The sequence below is a fragment of the Miscanthus floridulus genome, chromosome 8 (assembly GCF_019320115.1).
Source record: "Miscanthus floridulus cultivar M001 chromosome 8, ASM1932011v1, whole genome shotgun sequence".
Classification (NCBI taxonomy): domain Eukaryota; kingdom Viridiplantae; phylum Streptophyta; class Magnoliopsida; order Poales; family Poaceae; genus Miscanthus; species Miscanthus floridulus.
The window spans coordinates 84,411,476-84,433,972 of NC_089587.1; the positions used below are offsets into that span (position 1 = coordinate 84,411,476).

Here is a 22,497-nt window from a genome sequence, read left to right on the forward strand (position 1 = left end):
GCAGCAAGGCTGTCACTACAGCGATGTTTTGGCTTGCCCGAGGGAAGTAAGAAAGGCTCCTATCATCGGTGAGGATCCTCTGGTGCATGGTGCAGGCCATGGTGCGTGCGCGCCCACCGCTTTCATGGTGTTAAATCTCGCAATTGATGTCCGCGTATTCCTGGATGAGCCCTTGTCCGGCCTCATCGATCTCTAGCTTGTGGGCTCTTAGCTGCTCCATCCTTAAGTGAGATGGGGTTGCTGCCTCCCCTCTGAACCTGCCGTCAGGGTTGTTTGTCAGGGTAGCCTCTTCCCCAGAGACGTCCTCGACGTGCCCCTTAGGGGTCCACGCCATGAAGCACTCCTGGGAAGGGTGATGGCTCCCTCTATTGGAGTCAAAGTTGGAGGACAATCCTGGCTCCTCCGTGAGGAGCCTATGGAGAGTCTGCGTATCATGTTCAATTGTCCCCATGAACTTGCTGTCCATGGGCGACTGAACCATGTGTAGTGCTAGAAGGTGGCCAGTGGTCGCCGCGGTGTTGCGGAGACTGAATGAAAACGCTATCGGGGCAATCCGTATGGGACCTTCTAGAAAGAGGGTGATATAGCACGAGGCCTCCATGGATAACTGGGGTCCAATCAAGTCATTGGGCTAGCCCCCAAGCCTCCGATGGTTGAGACTAATAGGAGAGAGAGACTAGACGGCCGTGTGGGCCAGCGCCAGCTCTCCTCCCAGTGTAACGATGAAATCTATGTCACCGAAATGCACGTGTGCACCCAGGACCCAGCTGATTGTGTGGGTGGCCATCCGAGGCCTGATTTGGAATGCGCAAAGCCCCCTACCTGGCATGTCAACTGTCGGTGTTTCATACAAGCATCGGCAAGTAAATTCATAGTAATGCACGTTAGGCTCGGATGGTGCGCTAAAGGACACAAGATTTATACTGGTTCGGGCTGAATGTCTCTACGTCCAGTTTGTTGCTGCTTGTATTATTAGCACCAAAAATGGTTCGTAATGGGGGTACAAACGATCGAGAGAGGGACTGGTCCCAAGTCTCTGATGGAAGGGTCGAAAGGATGCCAAGAGCTTGGTAGTAGCTTGACTGTGTGTGTTGTGTGTTGTGCCATCAAAAGTCGATCCTTTTGCTGGAGGAAGCGCATCCCCTTTTATAGATGAAGGGGACGGCTTTACAAGTGATAGGGCTAGGGTGCGTACACTACCTAGCCTTGTTACTCACGTCTACCCAGCCTTGTCGCCCATTCTGGTGGGTGCAAAAGGATGATAAGCACCTACCATACTGTCGATGCCTCTGTAGAATATCAAGATGGTTATCGAGTACTGCCCTACGCAGGGTATGGACTGTACTACAGTGGTTTTGACTTAGGAGCCTCGCCTAGCCTTGCTCCGCACGCCTTCTGGTTCCTATGAGTCTCTATCGGAGGGACGCGGGGTTGGCGTCCGGAGTAGCACCGTGGGCAAGGTCTTTTGATTTGGTGGACCCGAGGGGCCGGGAAGCGGACGCCGCTCCCCTATGATCATAACATGGTGACCGCACATCCATCATTTGTGGAGGATGCGAGTCCATTTCTGGACCATAGTGGTTGTCGTATATCTTCGTTGGGTTCCATGTCCCAGAGCTGAAGGCGGTGCCTACAACTCTACAGGGCGAAGAGCACACACCCGCAGTACTTTTTAGGCTCTGCTACACCTAGAAGGGTCTAAAGCACCCATCCTGTCATTCCCTAGCAGTACCTTTCCTACCGGGGCACAGGGTATGGTCCTTGAAGCCGTGGTTGACCCAAACGTCTTGTCTTGCCCTGTACCCATCATCATGAGGAAACGGGGAGAGGTTGTCAGGAAAGACGAAACCGGTCCTTGGACATCAAGCGAGGCGAGGTTCGTCCTTGGACGTCGGGTGAGGCGGAAACCAGTCCTTATCCCTCAGGCGAGACCGAGCCTGTCCCTCAGGGGTCAGGCAAGGCGGAGTCTATCCCTCAGCCCTCGGGCGAGGCGGAGCTAGCCCAAAGGCATCGGGTGAGGTGAAGACTAGCCCTTAGCCCTTGGGCGAGGTGGAGCTGGCTCAAAGGCGTCGGGTGAGGCGGAACCAAACTCTCATCATTCGGGCAAGGAACGTGGCGGCGCCCTTGTCTGTCCAGAAGTTTTTAACGTTCGATGGTTATTGGTTCCACCACCTGGGGTACCCCGATGTTAGGTCCCCGATAGCACTCGGTAAAGCTAGGAAACTTAGTGTCCCAGAGTCCCAGTTTTGCCAAGTGTCATGGTCATGACACTCGGCAAAGAAGTGAAAAAATTCATTTTTTTTATTTTTAGTCTTCCATCATTGCAAACAAGATATACCATATATATATAACACAACTATATATCACTCAAATATATACAAATGTATATCACAATCCACCACAAACACAAACATAGCATACAAGTATCACAATCTCGACTCCTAAGTCCAAAGTCCAAACACACAAGCATAGTTCATAAAGTTCACAAGTGCATTATATCACAACGGCTGCCATTTGAAGCTCACAGCGATGGTCCAGGTTGGGATGGCTCAAAGTGCAATCCTAGCAACCCTCCGAGGTGGTTCGACGCTACCCCCGATTGATGCTGCACAAAATAGAAGAGATTGCACATGAGTGACAAGAGAATAGATAAATATGCAAGATAAATATCCGCCACTACCACCACCACCACCACATCACCGCCATCACCAACAATTCACCACCACCATCACCACAGCACCATCACCACATCACCATCACCACATCACCATCATGACCACCACCACCACCACACCACCACCACCACCATGAGCACCACAACACCGTGACCACCACCACCAACACCACACCACCACACCACCATGACCACCACACCACCACCACCACCACTAGGTTTCTCTAGGTTTCATTAGGTTTCTCTAAGTTTCAGTATAGAAAGTAAAACTTTGTACTTATACTCATCGAGGTAGAATCTGGACATTGTGTAGGTGGATCTGGAGCAAGCAGCGTCTGTGAGATCGCCCAATCTTGTTGCTAGCCAATTTGCTGCATGAACTTGATCATCTCGGCTATCTGCCGCTGATCTTGCTCCCGCTGGGCCTCCAAAGCCTACAGCCTTTGCTGCTTGACCTCCCGCTCGGCCTGCAATTCCTGCACCTGGGCCTGCAGCATTTAACCCTAATGTTTCAATAATGCATAGGTAAGGTATGTAAAAGTCAAAGAACAACAAATGAAATAGGAATGCTTACCTGGAGTGCCGATGCTATGGTCGGCCATTGGCGTATGGGCATGCTTGAGCTCGTGCTCGATGCTCGGAGCTGGTGGAGAGGAGGAGTAGGGGCCGTGTTGAGGACGCCGTCGCTAATCTAGAACTGCCCATGCTTCTTGCCTTGCCCCACCCTCATCACGAGCTGAGGATCAAGGTGCTCCTTGGTTCTTGGATCATAGCCCGACCCATGGACTGACCTTGCTGCCTCCGTGTACGAAGAGAGGCGGGTGTGGACGCTGGAGTTGGTGTATGCCTGAACCAGGGCATCTGGGTCATACTCAATGTCGGCCGTCACCTTGCCCATGTGAACCAGAGCATATGCCTTGAGTTGACCAACTGGCTGGCCACCGTGTGCATCCAACTACGAGAAAGACAACAACATGTGGTTAGAAATGATGCAGAATTGAGCGCAGCTAGATTAGAGCAATGGCGAAGAATTAAATATGCCTTTGCATATTTGCAGAGGCTGTGGCTGCCCTGATGGTGAGGTACACCTGGCATCTGTAAACGCCTATCGCGGGCCTCCTCGTGCTTCTTCTGCCAGTCCCCGTCCAACCAGGTGTGCACAATATATTCCCAGCAATCGGGGTGGGTGGCGCACCAGCTTGGAATTGCCTATAGGACATCAAGTAGATGACATATCAGAAGATCAAATTAGGCATACTTAATCTCAAAAGAAATGAATATTCATGTTTTGTATTTACTTGTATGTACTGCTCCCTTGTCAGCATCATCCGTCTTGCCTCCTCTTTGTTGACACGCCTGAGTAGGAACTTGGCGTTGTAGTCTATGTGGGCCTAGATGCGAGACTCATAGTGCAAGTCCATGACACGCCTTTTATAGGAAGCGTAAGCCACCTGATACGCACTTTCCTCCTATCCCTCCTGGATTCTGAAGAAGTCCTGCATAAAGACATGAGGTATCCATTATCTTATTTCAAGAATGTCCAATGAATGCGAGGAATTGAGGAATGTAGTGCAAGAAAGACTTACCCACAACTCCCTAATCACTCGATCTGCCTTGTTTCTACAGCGGATGCCATTATGATCTGGAGCATCCTGCATGAGGGCATAGTGGTCGAACGTCCAGGCTGGCTCCTAATCCTGATCTCCTTTCCTAACCAGGCCAGGGAAGTGTTCCTTACACAGAAGTCCCAGGATGCCATTCACATTGCGTGCCAAGGCCACCTGGTCCACAAGCACCCAGTTCCTACACAAGTGGTCCACAATAGTTATTAGTTATTATTATGATTTTTCAACATATCAAATGAAGAACATATGAAGTTACTTACTTATCGCCCTCAGGTGCAATTAGTGGGCGCCTCTCAATAGGTATCGGTCGCTTCGGGAGCTTTGTGGGACATCACTGGTAGGGCTTTGACATACCAGAGGAAGTGGAACCCCCTACCATCGCCGCCTCCTCATCCTCCGTCGCTAGAACCACCTCCTCATCCTCCGTTTGTGGACCCCCATCCCCATCCACTGTGTGCTGAAGGTCATCATCATGCACAGGGTCACGTGAGGAGCTACGCCTGTGGTCAGTCAATGGCTCCCGCCTAGGCCTACCTCTCGGCCTCCTCAGCCTCTCTGATGCCTCTACCTCCTTAGCCATAGCCATGTCCCTCCGGTTGGCGTAAACCGAGGGGCAGCTCCTCCTAGTGGGCCCCATCACCTACAATTAAAAAGAGTAAACCAATAAGTACAGATAAACGAGACGTACTTAGTAAAAGATGCAAAATAAAGAAAATGTAATTACAAAATAACATAGTATTACATGTATTTCTAATATTCTTCATGATCGGGATTATCTGGACGATAGGTATCGTCATCACTATCAAGATTGTCCAAATCCTCAACAGCCTCATCCTCATCGTTGTCATTGCCTAGTCGTAGTCCATCAAGCATTTCCAAGTCCTTTGGATCATGCACCTCATTTGCAGCATCCTCGTCAATAACCCATTCCTCATCTGTTTCCATTTTGATCTCTCCAGTTAAGTCTATCTCAAGCATCCCTAGTAGCCCTCTTCTTGTTGATAGAACTCTCCATCATGCGTGTTTGGGTTCAAGTTGTAATCATCAGGGTTTGGGCGAGGTAATCTACTGTGTGGTAATACCTTGTGCACAATTTACCAACCCTGAAGACGTGGGTCAGTTTTGTAAGCATATGGACAATAATAAACTTGTGTGGCTTGTTGAGCCATAATATAGACATCTTCTCCTAGATAGAAGAAATCCTATCGAGTTTCAACTATCCCAAGTTGATGGGACTTTCTCGATACTGCAGGATCAAACCACTGGTATTTGAATATGACAGGATTAAATGCTTTGGAACCACGGTAGTTCAGCTCGTATATTTCTTCAACTATCCCATAATACTCCTCCTGATCAGTGCCTGGCGTAAATACTCCGATATTCGTGGTCCTTGGATTGGGATGACTCTGCTCGTACCTTGTTGTGTGGAAGCGATATCCATTCACGTCATAAGCGTTAAATGACAAGACCTTATAGCCAAAGCCATTGGCCACCTATCGTAATTCAGCACTTATAGACACATCTCTTTGGCACTGCAAGTTCAAGTAGGAGAGAAATGAAATCAGGCAACTTGGAACGTCAAACTTAGTAAGAGCTAAGTTGGCCGGTACCTTTTTTTGGAACCATGTAATGAAATCAGGTGAACCATGTTGAAGAAGGGTCTCTCGTTCATGGTCAGAAGGTGGCCTTGAATGGTGCTAGGATTCATCAAAAAATTCTCTGCACCGACAAGGAACAATGTTGTTGGGTGTACAAAAGTTACGGAGTATGTAACAAGTTTGTTGAGAACTTACCCCAGATATGTTTCCACTTCATCAAGGTTGGTCAACATGTAGAGCATGATCTTGCGCCACTCTTCATAGCTCAAGGTCTTTGTGGTCGCTCCACTTGCTCTCCCGCGTGGCCCTTTGAAAAGGCTAAGGGTCGATTCATTTTCGTCCTCATTGTACCGAGCGAGTGGATTATGCACGCTAGGAAGGTTCTCATTATAGTATGTTGTTGTGAAGTTTGACACCTCCTCATGAATGAATGCCTTAGCAATGGAAGCCTCAATCTTGCCTTTGTTTCCACATTTCTTGCGAATAGTCTTTAGACATCTCTCGATTGGATAGCACCAACGGTTCTGCACGGGGCCCCCCATTCGTGCCTTGGACGGGAGGTGCGAAATCAAATGCTGCATCGACAAGAAAAAGCCAGGTGGAAAGATCTTCTCCAACTTACAGAGCAACAGAGGTGCCGCTTTTTCCAACTCCTTAACCACTTTCACAGATACCTCCTTGGCACAAAGCTGGCGGAAGAAAAAGCTCAACTCTACCAGCACCTTCTAGACATTCTCAGGGACGTAGCCTCGAACCATCGATGGAAGAAGTTGCTCAATCTATATGTGGTAGTCATGACTCTTCATCCCTAAGACTCGGCCAGTCTCTAGGTTCGCTCCCCTCCTTAGATTCGCTGCATACCCATCCAGGAACTTTAACGTCTGCATCCATTGTATCACTTCCGTCCTGTGCTTCTTTCCTAAGACGTAATCGGCCTTAGGCCTTTTCCATGGCTTACCGTCTCTTGGAGGTAGCATCTCTAGCTTTGGTCTATCGCATAGCGTTGCCAGGTCCACTCTGGCCTTAGGGTTGTCCTTTGTCTTGTCAGGAATGTCCATGAGTGTTGCCCAAAGTGCTTCGGCGACATTCTTCTCAGTGTGCATTACATCTATATTATGTGGAAGGAGAAGGTCATCAAAATAGGGAAGCCTCTCCAAGCCCGACTTATGAGTCCACATATGTTCGACACCATATCCCACAAAGCAATCTTTCTTTGGATTATCTTTCTTCCGACTATCTTTCTATGGATTGACCACGAGAGCATCTATCTAAGCATGAACCTAGGCACCAATCATCTTCTGAGGTTCAGGGTCGGTCACCTTGACACCTTTCGTGAAGTTCTTGGTGTCTTGTCTAAATGCATGGTTAAGAGGGAGGCCCTATCGATGCTTGTCGAACGGCGAAAACTTGCCATCCTTCTTCAACCAAATGAACTCCAGTGTTGTCTTACATACCGGGCATGGGAACTTCCCATGGACACACCATGCGCTGAATATCCCATATGCCAGGAAGTCATGCATGGAGTACTGGTACCAAACATACATTTTGAAGTTTTTCTTTGTAGCTTGGTCGTAAGTCCATACCCCTTCATTCCAAGCACTGATCAATTCATCATAAACAGGCTCCATGTACACACCCATTTTGTTTCCCAGGTGTCTAGGAATTATCAATGTCAAGAATATGTTTTGCCGTTGAAAGAGAACCCCGAGGGGGGGGGGAGATTGAGGGGGATAGCGAACACAGGCCAACAAGTGTATGGGGCCGACATCATTCCATAAGGATTGAACCCATCCGTTGCTAGCGCAACACGTACATTACGGGCCTCAAGATCTTTGTCACGATGCTTGCGATTAAAGTTTTTCCATGCTTCACCATCAGCTGGATATACCATCTTGTCAGAATTGTATCAAATGCCATTCTTGTGCCATGTCATCTATTTCACGGACTCCTCGGTCATGAATAGCTGTTAGAGCCTCGGTATGATCGAAAGGTGCCGTAGGACTTTCATGGGGATCTCAAGCTGCTCCTTCTGGCCATCACCTTTGTCTACCTCCACATACCTAGAGGATTTACACTTTGGACAATACTTTGCATCCTTGTGATCTTTCCTAAATAGGACACACCCCTTCGGGCAACAATGTATCTGCTCATACGGCATCTTAAGTGCATGAAGGAGTCTCTGTGACTCGTAGAAGCTGCTCGGTAGAATATGACCCTCCGGAAGCAGCCCACCAATAACTGCCAACATACCATCGAAGTAGGCTCGACTCATGTTGTACTGGGACTTCAACCCCATTAGGTGTCCAATGGCATCCAGTTGACAAACCGTTGCCTTCTCGTGTAGGAGCTTTTGTGCCGAAGACAACATTTGGTAGAATGCCTTTCCGGTTGGCTCTGGCTCGTCCTCATCCTCCTTCTCCTCCTCCTCCTCCTCCGTAGGTCTTTCAGCGAATGTTGCTTTGTGAAAGTCACCTAACCATCCTGCTACCCCGCCATCAGTATCAAACGCCTCCAAGCATGGTCTCACCACCTCCTCTCTAGTACAATGGGCTTCACCATGGAACACCCATCGGGTATAGTTTGGCATAAATCCATACTTGTGAAGATGTTCCCCCATGATCTTCCTTGTTTTTCTTTTTCTGTTTCCGCATTCACTACAGGGACAGAATGTGTCTCTCGCTCCATTAGCTGCCTTGCCAAATGCTTGGTTCAAGAAACCCTCGGTCTTGTCCATCCATTCAGGGGTGATTTCAGCCTGACTTGGGTGGCCCGTGTACATCCACTCATGGTTATCCATCCTCTAGCATATACATGAGCGAGTAATATAACCACCAATTGCATCTGAATGATGTGCCTACTGTCTAATGGGTGAGGATATGTCCTAATCCCACCTGTGAATGCGTAGATGAGGTTAGTTTACATGCTCTACTCCGATCCGAGATAGAATTTTGGCAACGCCTCCCCATTGTTCTCCCGATACACGTCCTGGAAGGGAGAGTGTGTATCCGGAGAACAACAGGGAGGTGGTGCTGAAACTCTATCTCGGATCAAAGTAGAACATGAAAACTACCCCATCTACGCATCCGTGGGCTGTCCAAAAAAGTGGACAATCTAAAACAGATACGGTCTTAGATATGCGAAGATCCGCATACCTCCAACCGTATTTGTTTCGAACGGGGGATGCCTAACTAGGTTACATCGATCTACGACAACGATAAGGAAGAGAGGTTATTCATACCTAGGGTGGCGGTGGAGTCAGGCTAGCGGGGTAGTGGTGAAGCGACGCTGTGCAGGCAGGACCGTAGCGCCGACAAAGACGATCGGGGTCGCCTACGTACTCCGGGTCCCCTCCGATGGGTCCTGCTCTGCAAAAGAAGAATTATAATACTATAAGTTAAAAATTACGGCAGAACCTCCCCTATATGGGGAGGTTTCCAAAACCTGCAAGAATAAAGCCGGTATGATGGCCGATAGCATATATACGGCACGAAGGCCCACACATCCACGTACAGCACAAAGGCCCACACATCCACATACGGCATGAAGGCCGTCAATGACATACAAGGCACGAAGGCCAACAACCGGGGGGGCTTCATACCTTGGGTGGCGGTGGAGTCGGGCGACGCGGTGCCGGGGTCACCTTCGTCTCTAGCGAGGGGCAGGGATGATGGCGGGGACGAATGGCGAGGGGCGTTGCCGGTGGTCGAGGCTCCTCCTCCTCCCTTCTCCTTCCTCCTCCCTTCTCCTTCTCCTCCCTTCTCCTTCTTCCTTCTCCCTTCTCCTCTCCTCCACCTCCCTTCTCTCCTCTGCTCCCCTGCTCCTCCACTCTGGCGGGTCAGGGGAGAGGGGCAGCCGAGTGGGGCTGGGTCGGGGCTGGGGCTGCAGCGGTGGTCCGGCGGCAGAGCAGGGCCGAGGCGGGGCCAGCTACGGCGGTCGAGCGGCGCCGGGTCTGGGCCGGGGCGGGGCCGACTGGCTGCCGCGGCGGAGCGGGGCCGGGTCGGGGCCGACGGTCCAGCGGCGGAGCGGGGCCGAGGCGGTGTCGGTGGTCGCGCGGCGACGGGGCGGGGCCGGGCGCACACGATAGTGAGAGAGAGAGTGGGAGTGGGCTGCGGCCGGCCCGCTAGGGTTAAGTGGGTCGGCTCTTTGCCGAGTGCCGAGATGCGGACACTCGACAAAGAAATTCAGCGTTCTTTTAATCGGAAAGAATAAAAAAAATTTCTAAAAAATCTTTGCCGAGTGTTGCAAGCCTGGCACTCGACAAAGAGGTTCCTTTGCCGAGTGCCAATTGCGACACTCGGCAAAGTATTTTTATTTTTTTTATTTTTGTTTTCAAATTTTTTCTGTGGCATTTATACAGTACCTAGAAGCACATGTTCTAATTTGGAACTTTTCTATGACTTTTTGGTATATTTTTTTAATTTTTTATGTTTACTTGAATTTTTCTCGAAAAAGTAAATTTGAACTGCAGGTGCATGAAATATTAGAATTTAACGATTCAAAAAATGGTATTCATGTTTTTGAGGCCGTGTGCAGGGACATTCGTGAAATTTCGAACATCTGTTTCACGAAACATGACCACCAACTTGTTAAAAAAATATTTTTTAATTATATAAAATGCAAACGAAGTCCGAAAATTACGAAACTTGTCGAGGTGTCGTGTCGTCGCATATAGAGGTTGTGGTAAAAAAATTAGAAGTTTCCGAGCAAGTTGTGACGTACGATACCTAAAACCCAGACATCTCATGTCTCCCCTGTACACACAACGGCGTGTCAATCATAGTCTAATTAGGCTTAAAAGATTCGTCTCGTAAATTTTGTCTAAACTGTGTAATTATTTTTATTTTTTATTTATATTTAATGCTTCATGCATGCGTCCAAAGATTCGATGTGACGAGGAATCTTAAAAAATTTTGCAAAATTTTGGGAACTAAGGGCGCGTTTAGATCCAAATTTTTTTGGGTTTAGCTACTGTAGCACTTTCATTTGTATTTGGCAATTAGTGTCTAATTATGGACTAATTAGGTTCGAAAGTTTCGTCTCGCGATTTCTCACCCAACTGTGCAATTAGTTTTTTTCGTCTACATTTAATACTCCATGCATATACAGTAAGATTTGATGTGACGGGTACTACATAAATTTTTTAAACTGGCTGTTTTGAAGGGTCACCTCACAGGAACAATCCATCCATCCGTCAATCAATCTAGTATCACCTGTTGGGAGATACTAGCTGGCTGGCTGACCTGCTGATGATCGAGCAGGTGGCCGAGTGTGAATGGACTGTGGGTCGGCTTAGCAGACAGCCCAGCAGCGTGACTTAGACTCCACGCTTCCGGATCTTGCACTGTCCTTTTCTCCAAGAACGGTGCCTTCCCTTCACCCTTCTGTCCATGTCGGCCTCCTTCTCTCTCTCCCTCTCACTGTAACCTAGCTAGCCTCTAGGCTCTAGCTACCCACTTGCATATTTCATGCCTAATCCAGGGATTGTCGTGAAAAAGTCGAGCAGAAAGCCAGAAAGGTTCTTGCTCCAACAAGATCAATCGATCTACTCCTGATAAACCAGATCAGGAGTACTGGAAACTGAGCTTCATTCACCAACAAGGCTACGTAGTACATGCAGGCAGGCAGGCGAGGAGGCGGGACAGACCATGGATTCCCAACGCACAAACCACAAGCGAAACTCCCTGATGAGCGAGGTAGATTATGCATGGATAACCCGTGCGGTGCTGATGGGCCATAAATGGTTTAGAATTAAATTACACAACTTGTTTTTACTCGCATGAAGGAATAAACTACTAGTATAAATTAATTTTAGATTTTAGATTTGAAATAAAATGAGACGTCTTATATTTACTCGCATAAAGGAATAAACTATTACTCCCTCTTCATCTAGAAAAAACTACAATTCTAGCACGGTACTAATTTAAAGTATATCTTAGATTTGACTGGCTATATATAGTATATAAAAATAATATTCATGATATCCAATAAGTATCATCAGTTTTTTCATGAGATATATTTTTATATTATACCTATTTGGTGTCAAACATTAATACTTTTATCTATATATTATATTTGGTTAAACTTTAGATGTTTTAACAAAGAATGCACCTAAAATTGTATTGTTCTTTTGGACGGAGGTATTATAAATGATTTTTTAGGATGGTGTGGTATGATAACGTAGATAAACAAATGCATATTAATAGATAATATGGTTTGTTGACGTAGATAGCTTGCACGATTAGATAGGTACCATAATAATTGTATGTGCTAGTTGTGTTGCTGATGTGGATGGCTTTCATTATTGAGACAACATGATTCTAGTGGAATTTAAGACAATAAGATATATAGATATAGATATAGATATATGTCTGAATCTGCTTAAGCTTACTTATAGCAAGTACAATAATGGTCCTATAGCCAAGCAAATTTGATGTGGAAAAAAGAAGAGAGGAGAGATGATGAGAGCTTGGCTCTCATGCAAGCAAGCACGGGAGCCTATACAGGGGTGGGTTCATACATCAAGTGAATATGAGAAAGATTAGGGAAGAGAAGGTTGACATGGGTAAAAGTAACAATAAAAAAGTTTCTTATAGACAAATAAGAGACCATTGTTGTATAGCTTGGCTCTTGTCTAATAGCCAAACACTTGGCTCTATTATTGTGGTTGCTCTTAGAGCAATTTCAAAAGACTCTTTAATTATATTCTCCCTAATTTATAGGTATAGAGTTTTTTGTTAAAAAAATATCCTCTAATCGTCTCTTTAATTGATATCCTAATGTAGACATCCTCTATTCTGGATTTCTCGCTAGCCAAAGATATATGAGGAGCGAGGATGGCTCTCTAGAGTATACAGAAGACATAGAAAAGCTATTAGATAATGTACAAAGATATAAAAACCAATTTTTAAACTAGAGTGTTTCTTCAAAAAATGATGATTTAGAGACTTAGTTTTAATCCTTGTTTAGTTCGCGAAAAGTTTTTCCAAAAAGTGCTACAGTACCGATCACATCGAATCTTGTGATACGTGCATGGAGCATTAAATGTAGACGAAAAAAAACTAATTGCACAGTTTGGTTGGAAATTGCAAGACCAACGTTTTGAACCTAATTAGTCCATGATTGAACACTAATTACCAAATAAAAACAAAAGTGTTACAGTAGCTAAATTTTTAACTTTCCACCAATTAAACTAGGGCTTAGAAACTCTTGAAGATGCTTTTAGTACACAGTCATGCATGTATACTCCTCTGCAAAGGGCATGCATGTAGCCGTCCTTTCCCTAATCTCCCTCCACTCCACATGCCTGCAGAGAGCGTCGTGCCGTCGTCAAACCTTTCTGCGCGCGCGCGCACACACGCAAACAAGCTTTAAGCCATGAATCCATGATGATATCCTTCTGCCGGCAAATGCCTCGAAGCTAGTAGCTGAGACATGCACGCACGAACGCAGGCACGCAATGCCGAAATTCCCGCGCGCGGATGCACCACCCGCTGTATACCACCACCAGGTTAAATTAGCGGCGATCGATGGGTTTAATTAGCCCATGGGGGTATGGCCGGCTTATCAGCTAGAATCTACAGTATTTTTTTCTCATAATAAAATAGCTTCAACCGACTTATCAATCGGCTTAGCTAGCCTAGCTAGGACTGGCTGGGAGACCAGGAGGGCCTTGTTTAGTTCCAAAAATTTTTTCCAAAAAGTGCTACAGTAGTCATCACATCAAATCTTGCGATACGTGCATGGAGCATTAAATGTAGACAAAAAAAACTAATTGCACAGTTTGATTGAAAATCGTGAGACGAACATTTTAAGTCTAATTAATCTATGATTAAATACTAATTACCAAATAAAAATAAAAATGCTATAGTAATCAAATTCCTAAATTTCACCGAACTAAACACAGCCCTATACAAGCGACGCGCTGTTCCCTCGCACGTCCCAGGCATAGATAGAGCTAGCTAGCTAGTGCAGGAACAGCTCTGTCCCCTTCTGTTCTGCTGTGTCGTCTCCCCGGCCCGATCATGTCCACGAGGCACTTTTCAGACACCTACCCAGATCTATCTAGGTAGCCCTAACCCCCAGGTCGTCGTCAACGTCACTCCCAGGTCCCCAACACCATGCAGCTTGCATCGTCGCATGCGAACGCTAAACCCTAGTAGCTAATTAAACGGATCGAGTAAGTTGCTGTGTGCTTAGTAGTGGTACTGAATGAATGATGAATGGATGAATGCAAGCATACACTGCTCCGACAGATCGATCGATGATAGTTCGATGGGCATGGGTCTAAATTTATGCATGGCCGCCGGATCAGTAGAAGACGATCGACGACGGAACACGCACGCCGCCCGTACGTATGTACACGGCGCTTCACCGGCCGGCATCGGCATAGTAGGCTGATGGGTCGGTCAGTATGATGCATGCACGCACGGTATGGGGGTAATGGGAGGGGGGAGCTAGGCTGATGAGGTGGAGTAAATGCGCGTACGTCTGGGGCCCTCGGCAAAGAGGGTGGTAGCAGTAGTGCACAGCGCACTGGTTGTACTGGATCGGAACAGTGACAGTCCAGTAGCTGCCGCAGCTAGCTTAGCTAAGGAAGGAAGGAAAGTCGTCCTCTCCTCGAGGAGGCACAGCACAGCACAGGGAGGGCACTGCATCTGCATCTCCATCTGCATCCGCATGCAGAGAGAACGAACGAGCGAGCGAGACCGGCGCGCGCGCAGGCAGTAGTCAGGGGCGGATGGAGGAGAAAGACGGATCGGAGTCGGAGGATGAGTAAATGCCGCCACTTACCCCGCCTGTCTCCCTCGGCCAGAGCCGGCCAGCAGACACAGCCGGGGCGCGCGCGGCTGGACCTGGAGAGGTCGCGTTCGCGTGGTCATCCATCCGTGGTGACACTACTGGATGGGCGCTGCCATGGCAGATTGCGCCAACAGGCTGGGCTGGTCGTCAGGTCAGGTACGTCGCCACTGTAGCGACAAGAACGAAGCAAAAGAAACTAGTTGCGGCATGCGAATTAATGGCTACTGGCGGCCGGCAGACGGCGAGTAGACGATCCGTATCCGTCCATGGTGCAGTGTGCAGCAGATCGGCGACGACGAGCAGAGCAAGCAAGAGGAGGTCTCGTCCGGGCCGGGCCGGGAGATCGAAGAGAAAAAGCTGACGGCAACCAGCTCAGCCTCAGCACCATCGGAGTGGCGTGTGCGTGAGAGAGCATGCAAGGAAGCGTGTGCATGCGCTGCAGGCCCAGGCCGGGCACTGCCGACTGTTCCCGCTGGTGGCCGGCCGGCCGGCCGGCTGCTTCAATTCGCTCCCTGGCCAGAATCCAGATCGCATCGCAGATTTTGGGGCTGGCGCAGCATATGGGATACTCTCTGCTAACTAACTTTAGTTCTAAGGCCCAGTTTAGTTGCCGAAAATTTTAGCAAAACGACGCTGTAGCATTTTCGTTGTTATTTGGCAATTAGTGTTCAATCATAGTCTAATTAGGCTTAAAAGATTCGTCTCGTGAATTTCGTCTAAACTATGTGATTAGTTTTATTTTTTATTTATATTTAATGCTTCATGCATGCGTCCAAAGATTTAATGTGACAAGAAATCTTAAAAAAATTGGCGTTTTCGAGGGGAACTAAACAGGCCCTAATTCACTGATACGACCGATCGAGTAGATCTTAGGACCACCATGGCCACCGCCCATGCGTGATCATCCATCCGGCCAGGCTGCCGCCGCCTAGCTCGCTCGTTTATTCTACACTAATAAATGCACTTGCTGTTTCTTAATGCTCGATCGCTCATCATCACAGGACAGTAGGACATGGCACTGTAAGCAAACAGTTTGGAGTACGTGTCGCATGCAGCAGCTCGATCGATCGCAGGAATTATTGTTCATCCGTTTATTATGTTGTTTGCAGCAGCTAGCTAGCCAGGCAGATCGCAATCTTGTGAAATTCTCGGGCTGGGTGCAGTCATGCTGTGAGAGTCGCTTTCAGATTATCGTGAGATGAGTTTGAGAATTGTGATTGCATCTCCAGATATATAATTCTTGTGTGGAAGCCGGCCTGTTGCGCAGCGGCGGCGCATATGCTGCACTGGGCTGGATCAGCCCAAGTTACAAGCCCATCCAAATAAGGGCTTCATTTAGCCCAGGAGCCCAAACGCTGTACTGTGACTGGCCGGTGTGATTTCAAAATCCATCTCACCTACAATGCTCCTGGAACCATAACCGTTATTTATCAAGAAAAAAAATCAGATAAAATAGATTGAATCTTAGTTTCTCTTAAAGAATGTTGTCATTTGCCAACATAAGAATAGAGGAAATGCATGATATATAGTTTTTTTGAAGACAAACAGATAATTAGCTGTAGCTCTACGTATACACAGTTACACACAACAGCACTAAGAGCACTAATGAGTAATGACATTTTGCTACTATTTTTTTTCCTAAGCATTACCTGACGAAGAAACGAACTCATCCCACTAGGTCTAGCTGCACTGTGATAAGGCTTTCGTGGGTTGTAGCATTCCGATTCGTATTCGGTGAAGGAACGAAAACTTCGCCCTCTCTAAGCGGGTTTGGGCTTGGCCCTTGTCGTGGCCCAAGAAATCCTCTGAGTTTCTCGGCCCAAACTTTCATCCGCCGGCCCAGCGACCTAGCAGCCCAGTAAACACAAGCAAGACAGGCAACCAGCGAAGGTGCTGGAGGCCTTCACAGGTTCGCCTCTGCGGTTGTCGGCGCTAGCAAATCGAGCGGCGGCGCGGCGAATCGACCCGGGAGGCGGGCAAAATCGAGCGCCACCGCGCCGGCAAACCAAAGCGCCGTGTTCTCGTGCTGTCGTGCGGCTGCCTCCTGTCGGTCGGCGTTTCCCAGGCGGACAGGCAACAACGGCCAGCGGGAGTCCGGCGGTCTGGGCGCCTGGCAGGAGCAGCACAGCAGGTATTTGGCATCTGAGGAATCGAGTACCATTTCGCATTGGCTTTTATTTAAACTTCAAATTGCTGCCCACTCCTTAATTTCTAGTGCGTTTGTCGTCTATATCTGTATGTATGTAACCTGCGGATGATTTACACGCGTAAATAGTGGACCTACGCGGAGAAATTCGCCAGCTCCGCCAACCGCGCATTAGATTTTCACCTTGCTGCAATAGATTTGCAGTTACAGCATAGCTTATCATCCTTTTTTTTAAGGACTTTGACGCTGAGAGAAGGGGATATCATACCATATTACCATCCTGATCCACCGATAGTTTGTAGCCACAAATTGCAGTCCTGACAGAGAGACTTTCATGCTGTTAAGGCATTGAAAAAATGGCGTTCTCTTGCTGAATCTCGGGACGCCAGAGACTATTGACGATGTGCATCCTTTATTGTTCAATCTTGTTGCAGATCTAGTTACTTAACTGCTTACTGAGGGCAAACCCACGATTTGTTAAGACTAATTAATACATCAGGTTGTGATGCATGTTCATGTTCAAAATTAATCTGTTGTGCTGTCTTAGGAGTTGTGTTGTGACAATAGTTCGAGATAAGTTAGCAATTTTTTAGGTGAGTATGCATCTCTTCTCTGGTTTTTCTTTGCAGAACAAATTGAGGAACTAATTTGAGATAAATATGCGTTTGACCTGAAGCTTCTGAGCTCTAGACTGGTGCTCCTATTTTTAGCAGAGGCTACTTATGTTAGCTTCTCTTTCTCTAATGAAGGTGCTAGCTAGTTTGCATTTGCCTTGCATATGATTGCTTCCATTTGATCTGACATGAACACGCGTGCCTAAGTGGCAAGTCTTCCTTGTCAATTGTGTTGGCCAATTAGTAGGTTTCCCTTGTGACATGGTTAACTTTTTTATTTTAAAAAAGAAAGCAATTTGACATGTTATTGCTCAGTTACAGGCTTGGCAGGCCTTATATTATAAGAATGAATCAGTTATAATGAACATGTTCAGTTTAGTTCCTTCTGCCTTGTAATGTAAACCACAGTACTTTCTTGCATTCAATTGTAATTTTCTAATGGTTCCTCTAATCTCGTGTTGAACTTTCTTGTGTTGTTATTTCTTCTGATCTAGGCGGTGACTTCCACTGGACCTCAAGGTGCCATCTCGCCACGTGACCTGATTGCGGCCTTGTGGACACAGCACGGGAGCAGGGTTGCGCCACCTCTCTGAGTGCCATAGGCTGGTGCATAGGTATACACACACACAGGTGGCCATGGCATCGCGTAAGCTTCTCATGGGCCTCACAACCGGGAGGCGACTACAATCCCGCACTCAGCAACTATTCTGGGCCACCAGTCTCCCTGAAGCTACCACCTCTCGGTCCCTCGTGGTGGCCGCTGCAACGGCGCGGCTATCCGGCAGGTCTCCAGCAGCTCTTCTCTTCTCTTCAAGGACCGTCTCGTCGACTCAGCCCGGTACACAGTCCGCAGGAGATGTGTCTGGCTCTGGCCCATCTGCAGTGGATCACAAGTTTGTTTCTCGACCTTGCAGTCTTAGCACGTTGATCCATTAATGCATTCTTGTGTAATTTGGATTGCTTACAAGTATGAATGAGGGCAATGGAGAAATTAAACAGAGCATACGTGTAGGATGTTTGATAGAGCAATTTTTGTTGAGAATTGAGTCATTTGACATTCTCTACAAATCCCAACTTGCTTCGGACTAAGAATCTTTGTTATTATATTTGTCCTCTCCACCTGTGTCAATCAGGTAACCCTAAATTAGGTACTCTGAACATTCTCTATTTTGCCAAATAGTGACAATGGATAATAGGTCATTAGAAGAGACTACAGTTGCTTGAATCAACAAACTGAAATGTAGAAAGTTGGGCTAGCTACTGGTATTAGTTGATTGCAACAATGTAATCTTCAGTATGTTTAACTGTTTTTACTTTATAGTTTGGTTATTTGAACTTTTGTTATTATATTTTTTTTGCCGCATGGGATAGTTGGTGATTATGATTGCGTACATTGAACAGGTTGGCAATGCAAGAGGACGAGTTTCACAAATTAGCAGATGAGACGATTCATGATTTGCTTGAAAAACTTGAGGTAGTGAATCCTCTTTGTTATGGCCTTCAGACATCTCAAACAACATGTTTAGTCAGCATACCTCTGACTAATACTATTCTTCTTGTCTTTTTTAGGAGTATGGTGACTCCATTCAGATGGATGGTTTCGACATAGAGTATGGGGTTAGTTGCAACACACGATGGAGAATCATGCAATCCTTTCTAGTATGTGTTTTCTTTTTCATGTATTTGATTATTGATGCATCCTTCTTTTCTTGGACATTTTAGAATCAGGTTTTGACATTAAGGCTTGGGGATCTGGGGACATATGTTATAAACAAGCAAACGCCAAACAAACAAATCTGGCTATCTTCACCTGTGAGGTACAGTAAATGCTATCTTAGTACCTCAGTTGTTGTTTGTTTCATTATATGTAATAGACACCTGAATTTGATTGCCATCGTCTTGTCTGCCATGTTGTATTATCATCCTTTCTCAAGGTTGATGCATATTGTATTACACTAATAATTAATTTTACTAGTATCGTGAACCTGTCCCTGTGTAAGGACTTAGGAGTACTGAGTACATGTCATTTTTCGAATATTGTTTATGGCCACCCTTTGTGATATGTGGTTCAGTTTATTCGATATGGTTATTTGTCTTATGATGTTGCTGCGAAACTTATTAATACTTTTATTTCCAATCAAACAGACCCATGCTTGGGTATTTTGTACAGTACCCAAAAGCGCTTTGCTGAACTTGTATGTCATTTTTATCTTATATAAAGATGCTATCTGGATATGAATGCAGTGGGCCTTCTAGATTTGATTGGGATGCAACAACCAATGGTTGGATATACAAGAGGACTGGAGTGAACCTTGTGCAGCTTCTGGAGAAGGAGATTGATGAGCTCTGTGGTACTCCAGTAGAACTTTCATAAAGTACAGGAATTGCCACACAGCTAGGTTGGATGGAGAGTAGTGCATTTGAGGGAATGAGACACTCGTGTAATATGTTTTTTCACAAAACTTTTTTTTTGTTCTATGTATTGCACACAGTTTGGAATAAATAACTTCCCCTCGCTGGTAACGGGACAGTATTATTCATCAGGCACATCTTTTTTTGATATGCCCTAGATATGAAGTGGTCTTACATGTAGAAACAGCAAAGTGAATGCTCGTTGCACTTTGTAGTCCAATTTTCAGCTTGTGTTAATATCATAATCTGAGCAATGTCAGCCTGTGCATATTAATATTTCTGAATGCAATACCACATTGGAGTTGAACTAGCAAAATGACAAAGTATCACTATATTCTGTTGTACCAAGTAACAAGGATCAAACTACATCAATGCTGAAACATCCTGTGTGCCTCTTCTTCCATCAGCTCAGGGCTCAGTCTGACCATGAGGATGCAGAACTCCATCTGATCCAGCGCCCCGTCCCCGTCCAGGTCGCCTTCCTTCATCATCTCCAGGAGCTCATCGTCCCGGAGCTGGCCAAGCCCGAGCCTGGTCACGTTCTGCTTCAGGCTTCGGAAGGTGATCTTTCCTGCCCTGGGCTCCATGAGCAGCTGGAACCCCTTGCAGAGCTCCTGGATCAGGCCCTCCACGCCGAGCTTCCTCGCCATCAATGGCAGGAAGTCCTGGAACTGCACGGAGGCGCCCTTGTCTGAGTCCATGCCGGAGTTATCCCGCGAGATCATGGCAAAGACTGAAGACCTCGCAATGGTTGGCAAGATTTATGCACGGGATTTTGGACTTGTGGTTCGTGGTGGGTTATGGAGAAGGTAGGTGTTTGTTTATATAAGGGGAATGAAGGGAGGATGGTGGCAGGAGAGGGAGGAGTCCATGAGGTTCTTGGAATTGGGAGCAGTCTCCCCATCATGAGGGGACCCCATGCATGCCAACCGAAGTGCAGGGAACTGCAGGCATGCTCTCCTTGCTCCTGCCTGTCTCAAGACAGGGTGTTTGCTGCGTCCGGCAGTTTGTTTCTGCGAAATAGCACAAAGGGCTGGCTTCTGCTGGATCTCAAAGACTGGTTGCTTGGACAGGTCTGGCTTCTTCCCTTTTATTTTCGCAGTAGACTTTGGAACGAGGGGCTTGACTACATAAGAAAATGGATAAGGGCAGTGATTGGAAGTGCTTGTCTGAACACAAGAACTAGAGTAGAGTTGATTATTAAGAGCCTGGTGGCGTTGGTTTCTCGCCATCTTGTGATTGCACCAAGAGTCCAAGATATTTATTGGACGGCTCCTGGGCCCAATACGTCAGCCTTCCCGGTGTGCTGTGCACAGGAAGCATCTGTGCTGGATATTTGTTCTTGCTGCCTAAGACAAGTTTAGTTGAACGATTCAACGTGGCAAGTATGAACCGTTGAGGCTGCATTCTGCATAGGTCTTCGGGACGTGATCCGCAGGAAATTTCGTCCCAGGTTCAGCCTTACGTTCGACTGGGGATTTCGCTTGCCATTCCTTGTGAATTGCAGCACATTTGCCTTGCACGTAAGAAACGTAGAGAGCTGACGCTAAGAGCGTCTCCAAAGAGTTCCTTGAATCAATTCCCTTTTTTTTTTGTCGCCAGTTAAAAACAACTTACTAACGCTACAATCAATTTTATTTTTAAATGGGCTATATCAAATCAATTTTTTATTTGAAAAGACTATAAAAAGTTGTCAGCCTCTAGGTTCTAGACTAAACGAAATATGGGCCTGTTTGGTTCACGCCGCCGTGCGTCACAACTTGCCGCGCCGCAACCGTGGCGTGCCGCCGCGGGGTTTGGTCGGCGCCGCACTTTTGGCGTGCCGCAGCTGCGCCACAAGCCCACAGGCTATTTGGGCCGCCAAGCCATGCCAAAGCTGTGGCGCTTTAGGCGCAGCCGTAGCTGCGGCAAGGCGTGTTTTGACGGCGGCCAAACAGGTTAGCTACTGAAATAACCAATAAATAATTTAACAACGCTATTATTTAAGATATGGAGAAAGGGTTAAAAAATAAGGATGAGTGATAAAATTATACAATTTATGCATATATATATCAAAGCCACTAGTCCGGCCAAGTGACTATTTGGAACGCAACAATTTTACATGAAATTGTGCCAAAGCAATTCCCCCGTGGAATTTGAACAAGCCTTAGTTTACCACCGCTAAGCAAGCAAACAGATAGCATGTGTCCATGGCGGCGCCGGCGCGGATGCGGAGGAGGAGTGTCACAGAACCGTGCAATTTATAAGAGCACAAGTGCAATAACAACTGCCGAGACAGTCGCACTCTCACACTTAGAGCACATATAAATCCAGTAGTTCGTCGAGTACCACGAAGGCCTCGAAATACGAGCCGCATACAACCAAGATCGTACATGATTCAGCATACACACATCACATGTTACATAAAGTTCACAAATAGTCGACATACATCGGAGTTCAAATATAATTATTACAACACGAGGTTCAAATTTAGTAGCGGAAGCGACATAGTTTTGAAACAGCATATACACACACTTAGTTCAAATACATACCAGTTTAATGATCAAGTCTAACAAAAGCAACACAGATAAGATACTAAAGAAGGCCTTACCCGCGGCCTCACTCCTCGTCCACAGCCGGAGAGAAGCAG

The 22,497-nt window shown here is 46.8% G+C and overlaps 2 protein-coding genes across 2 annotated transcripts; one reads left to right on the forward strand and one right to left on the reverse strand.

The window, feature by feature from the left end:
* The first annotated feature begins 16,602 nt into the window (after window positions 1–16,602).
* On the forward strand, window positions 16,603–20,000 carry LOC136472806 (frataxin, mitochondrial-like). The gene is made up of 6 exons (XM_066470511.1): window positions 16,603–16,827; window positions 17,951–18,349; window positions 18,858–18,930; window positions 19,026–19,073; window positions 19,179–19,273; window positions 19,701–20,000. Exons 2-6 carry the CDS (start codon window positions 18,093–18,095, stop codon window positions 19,828–19,830), a joined length of 603 nt encoding a protein of 200 aa, XP_066326608.1. The 5' UTR covers window positions 16,603–16,827; window positions 17,951–18,092; the 3' UTR covers window positions 19,831–20,000.
* A 164-nt stretch (window positions 20,001–20,164) lies between these two features.
* Window positions 20,165–20,857, reverse strand: LOC136472807 (calcium-binding protein PBP1-like). Its single transcript, XM_066470513.1, has one exon. The coding sequence runs from the start codon at window positions 20,591–20,593 to the stop codon at window positions 20,237–20,239; it is 357 nt and encodes a 118-aa protein (XP_066326610.1). The 5' UTR covers window positions 20,594–20,857; the 3' UTR covers window positions 20,165–20,236.
* Between the last annotated feature and the right edge of the window lie 1,640 nt (window positions 20,858–22,497).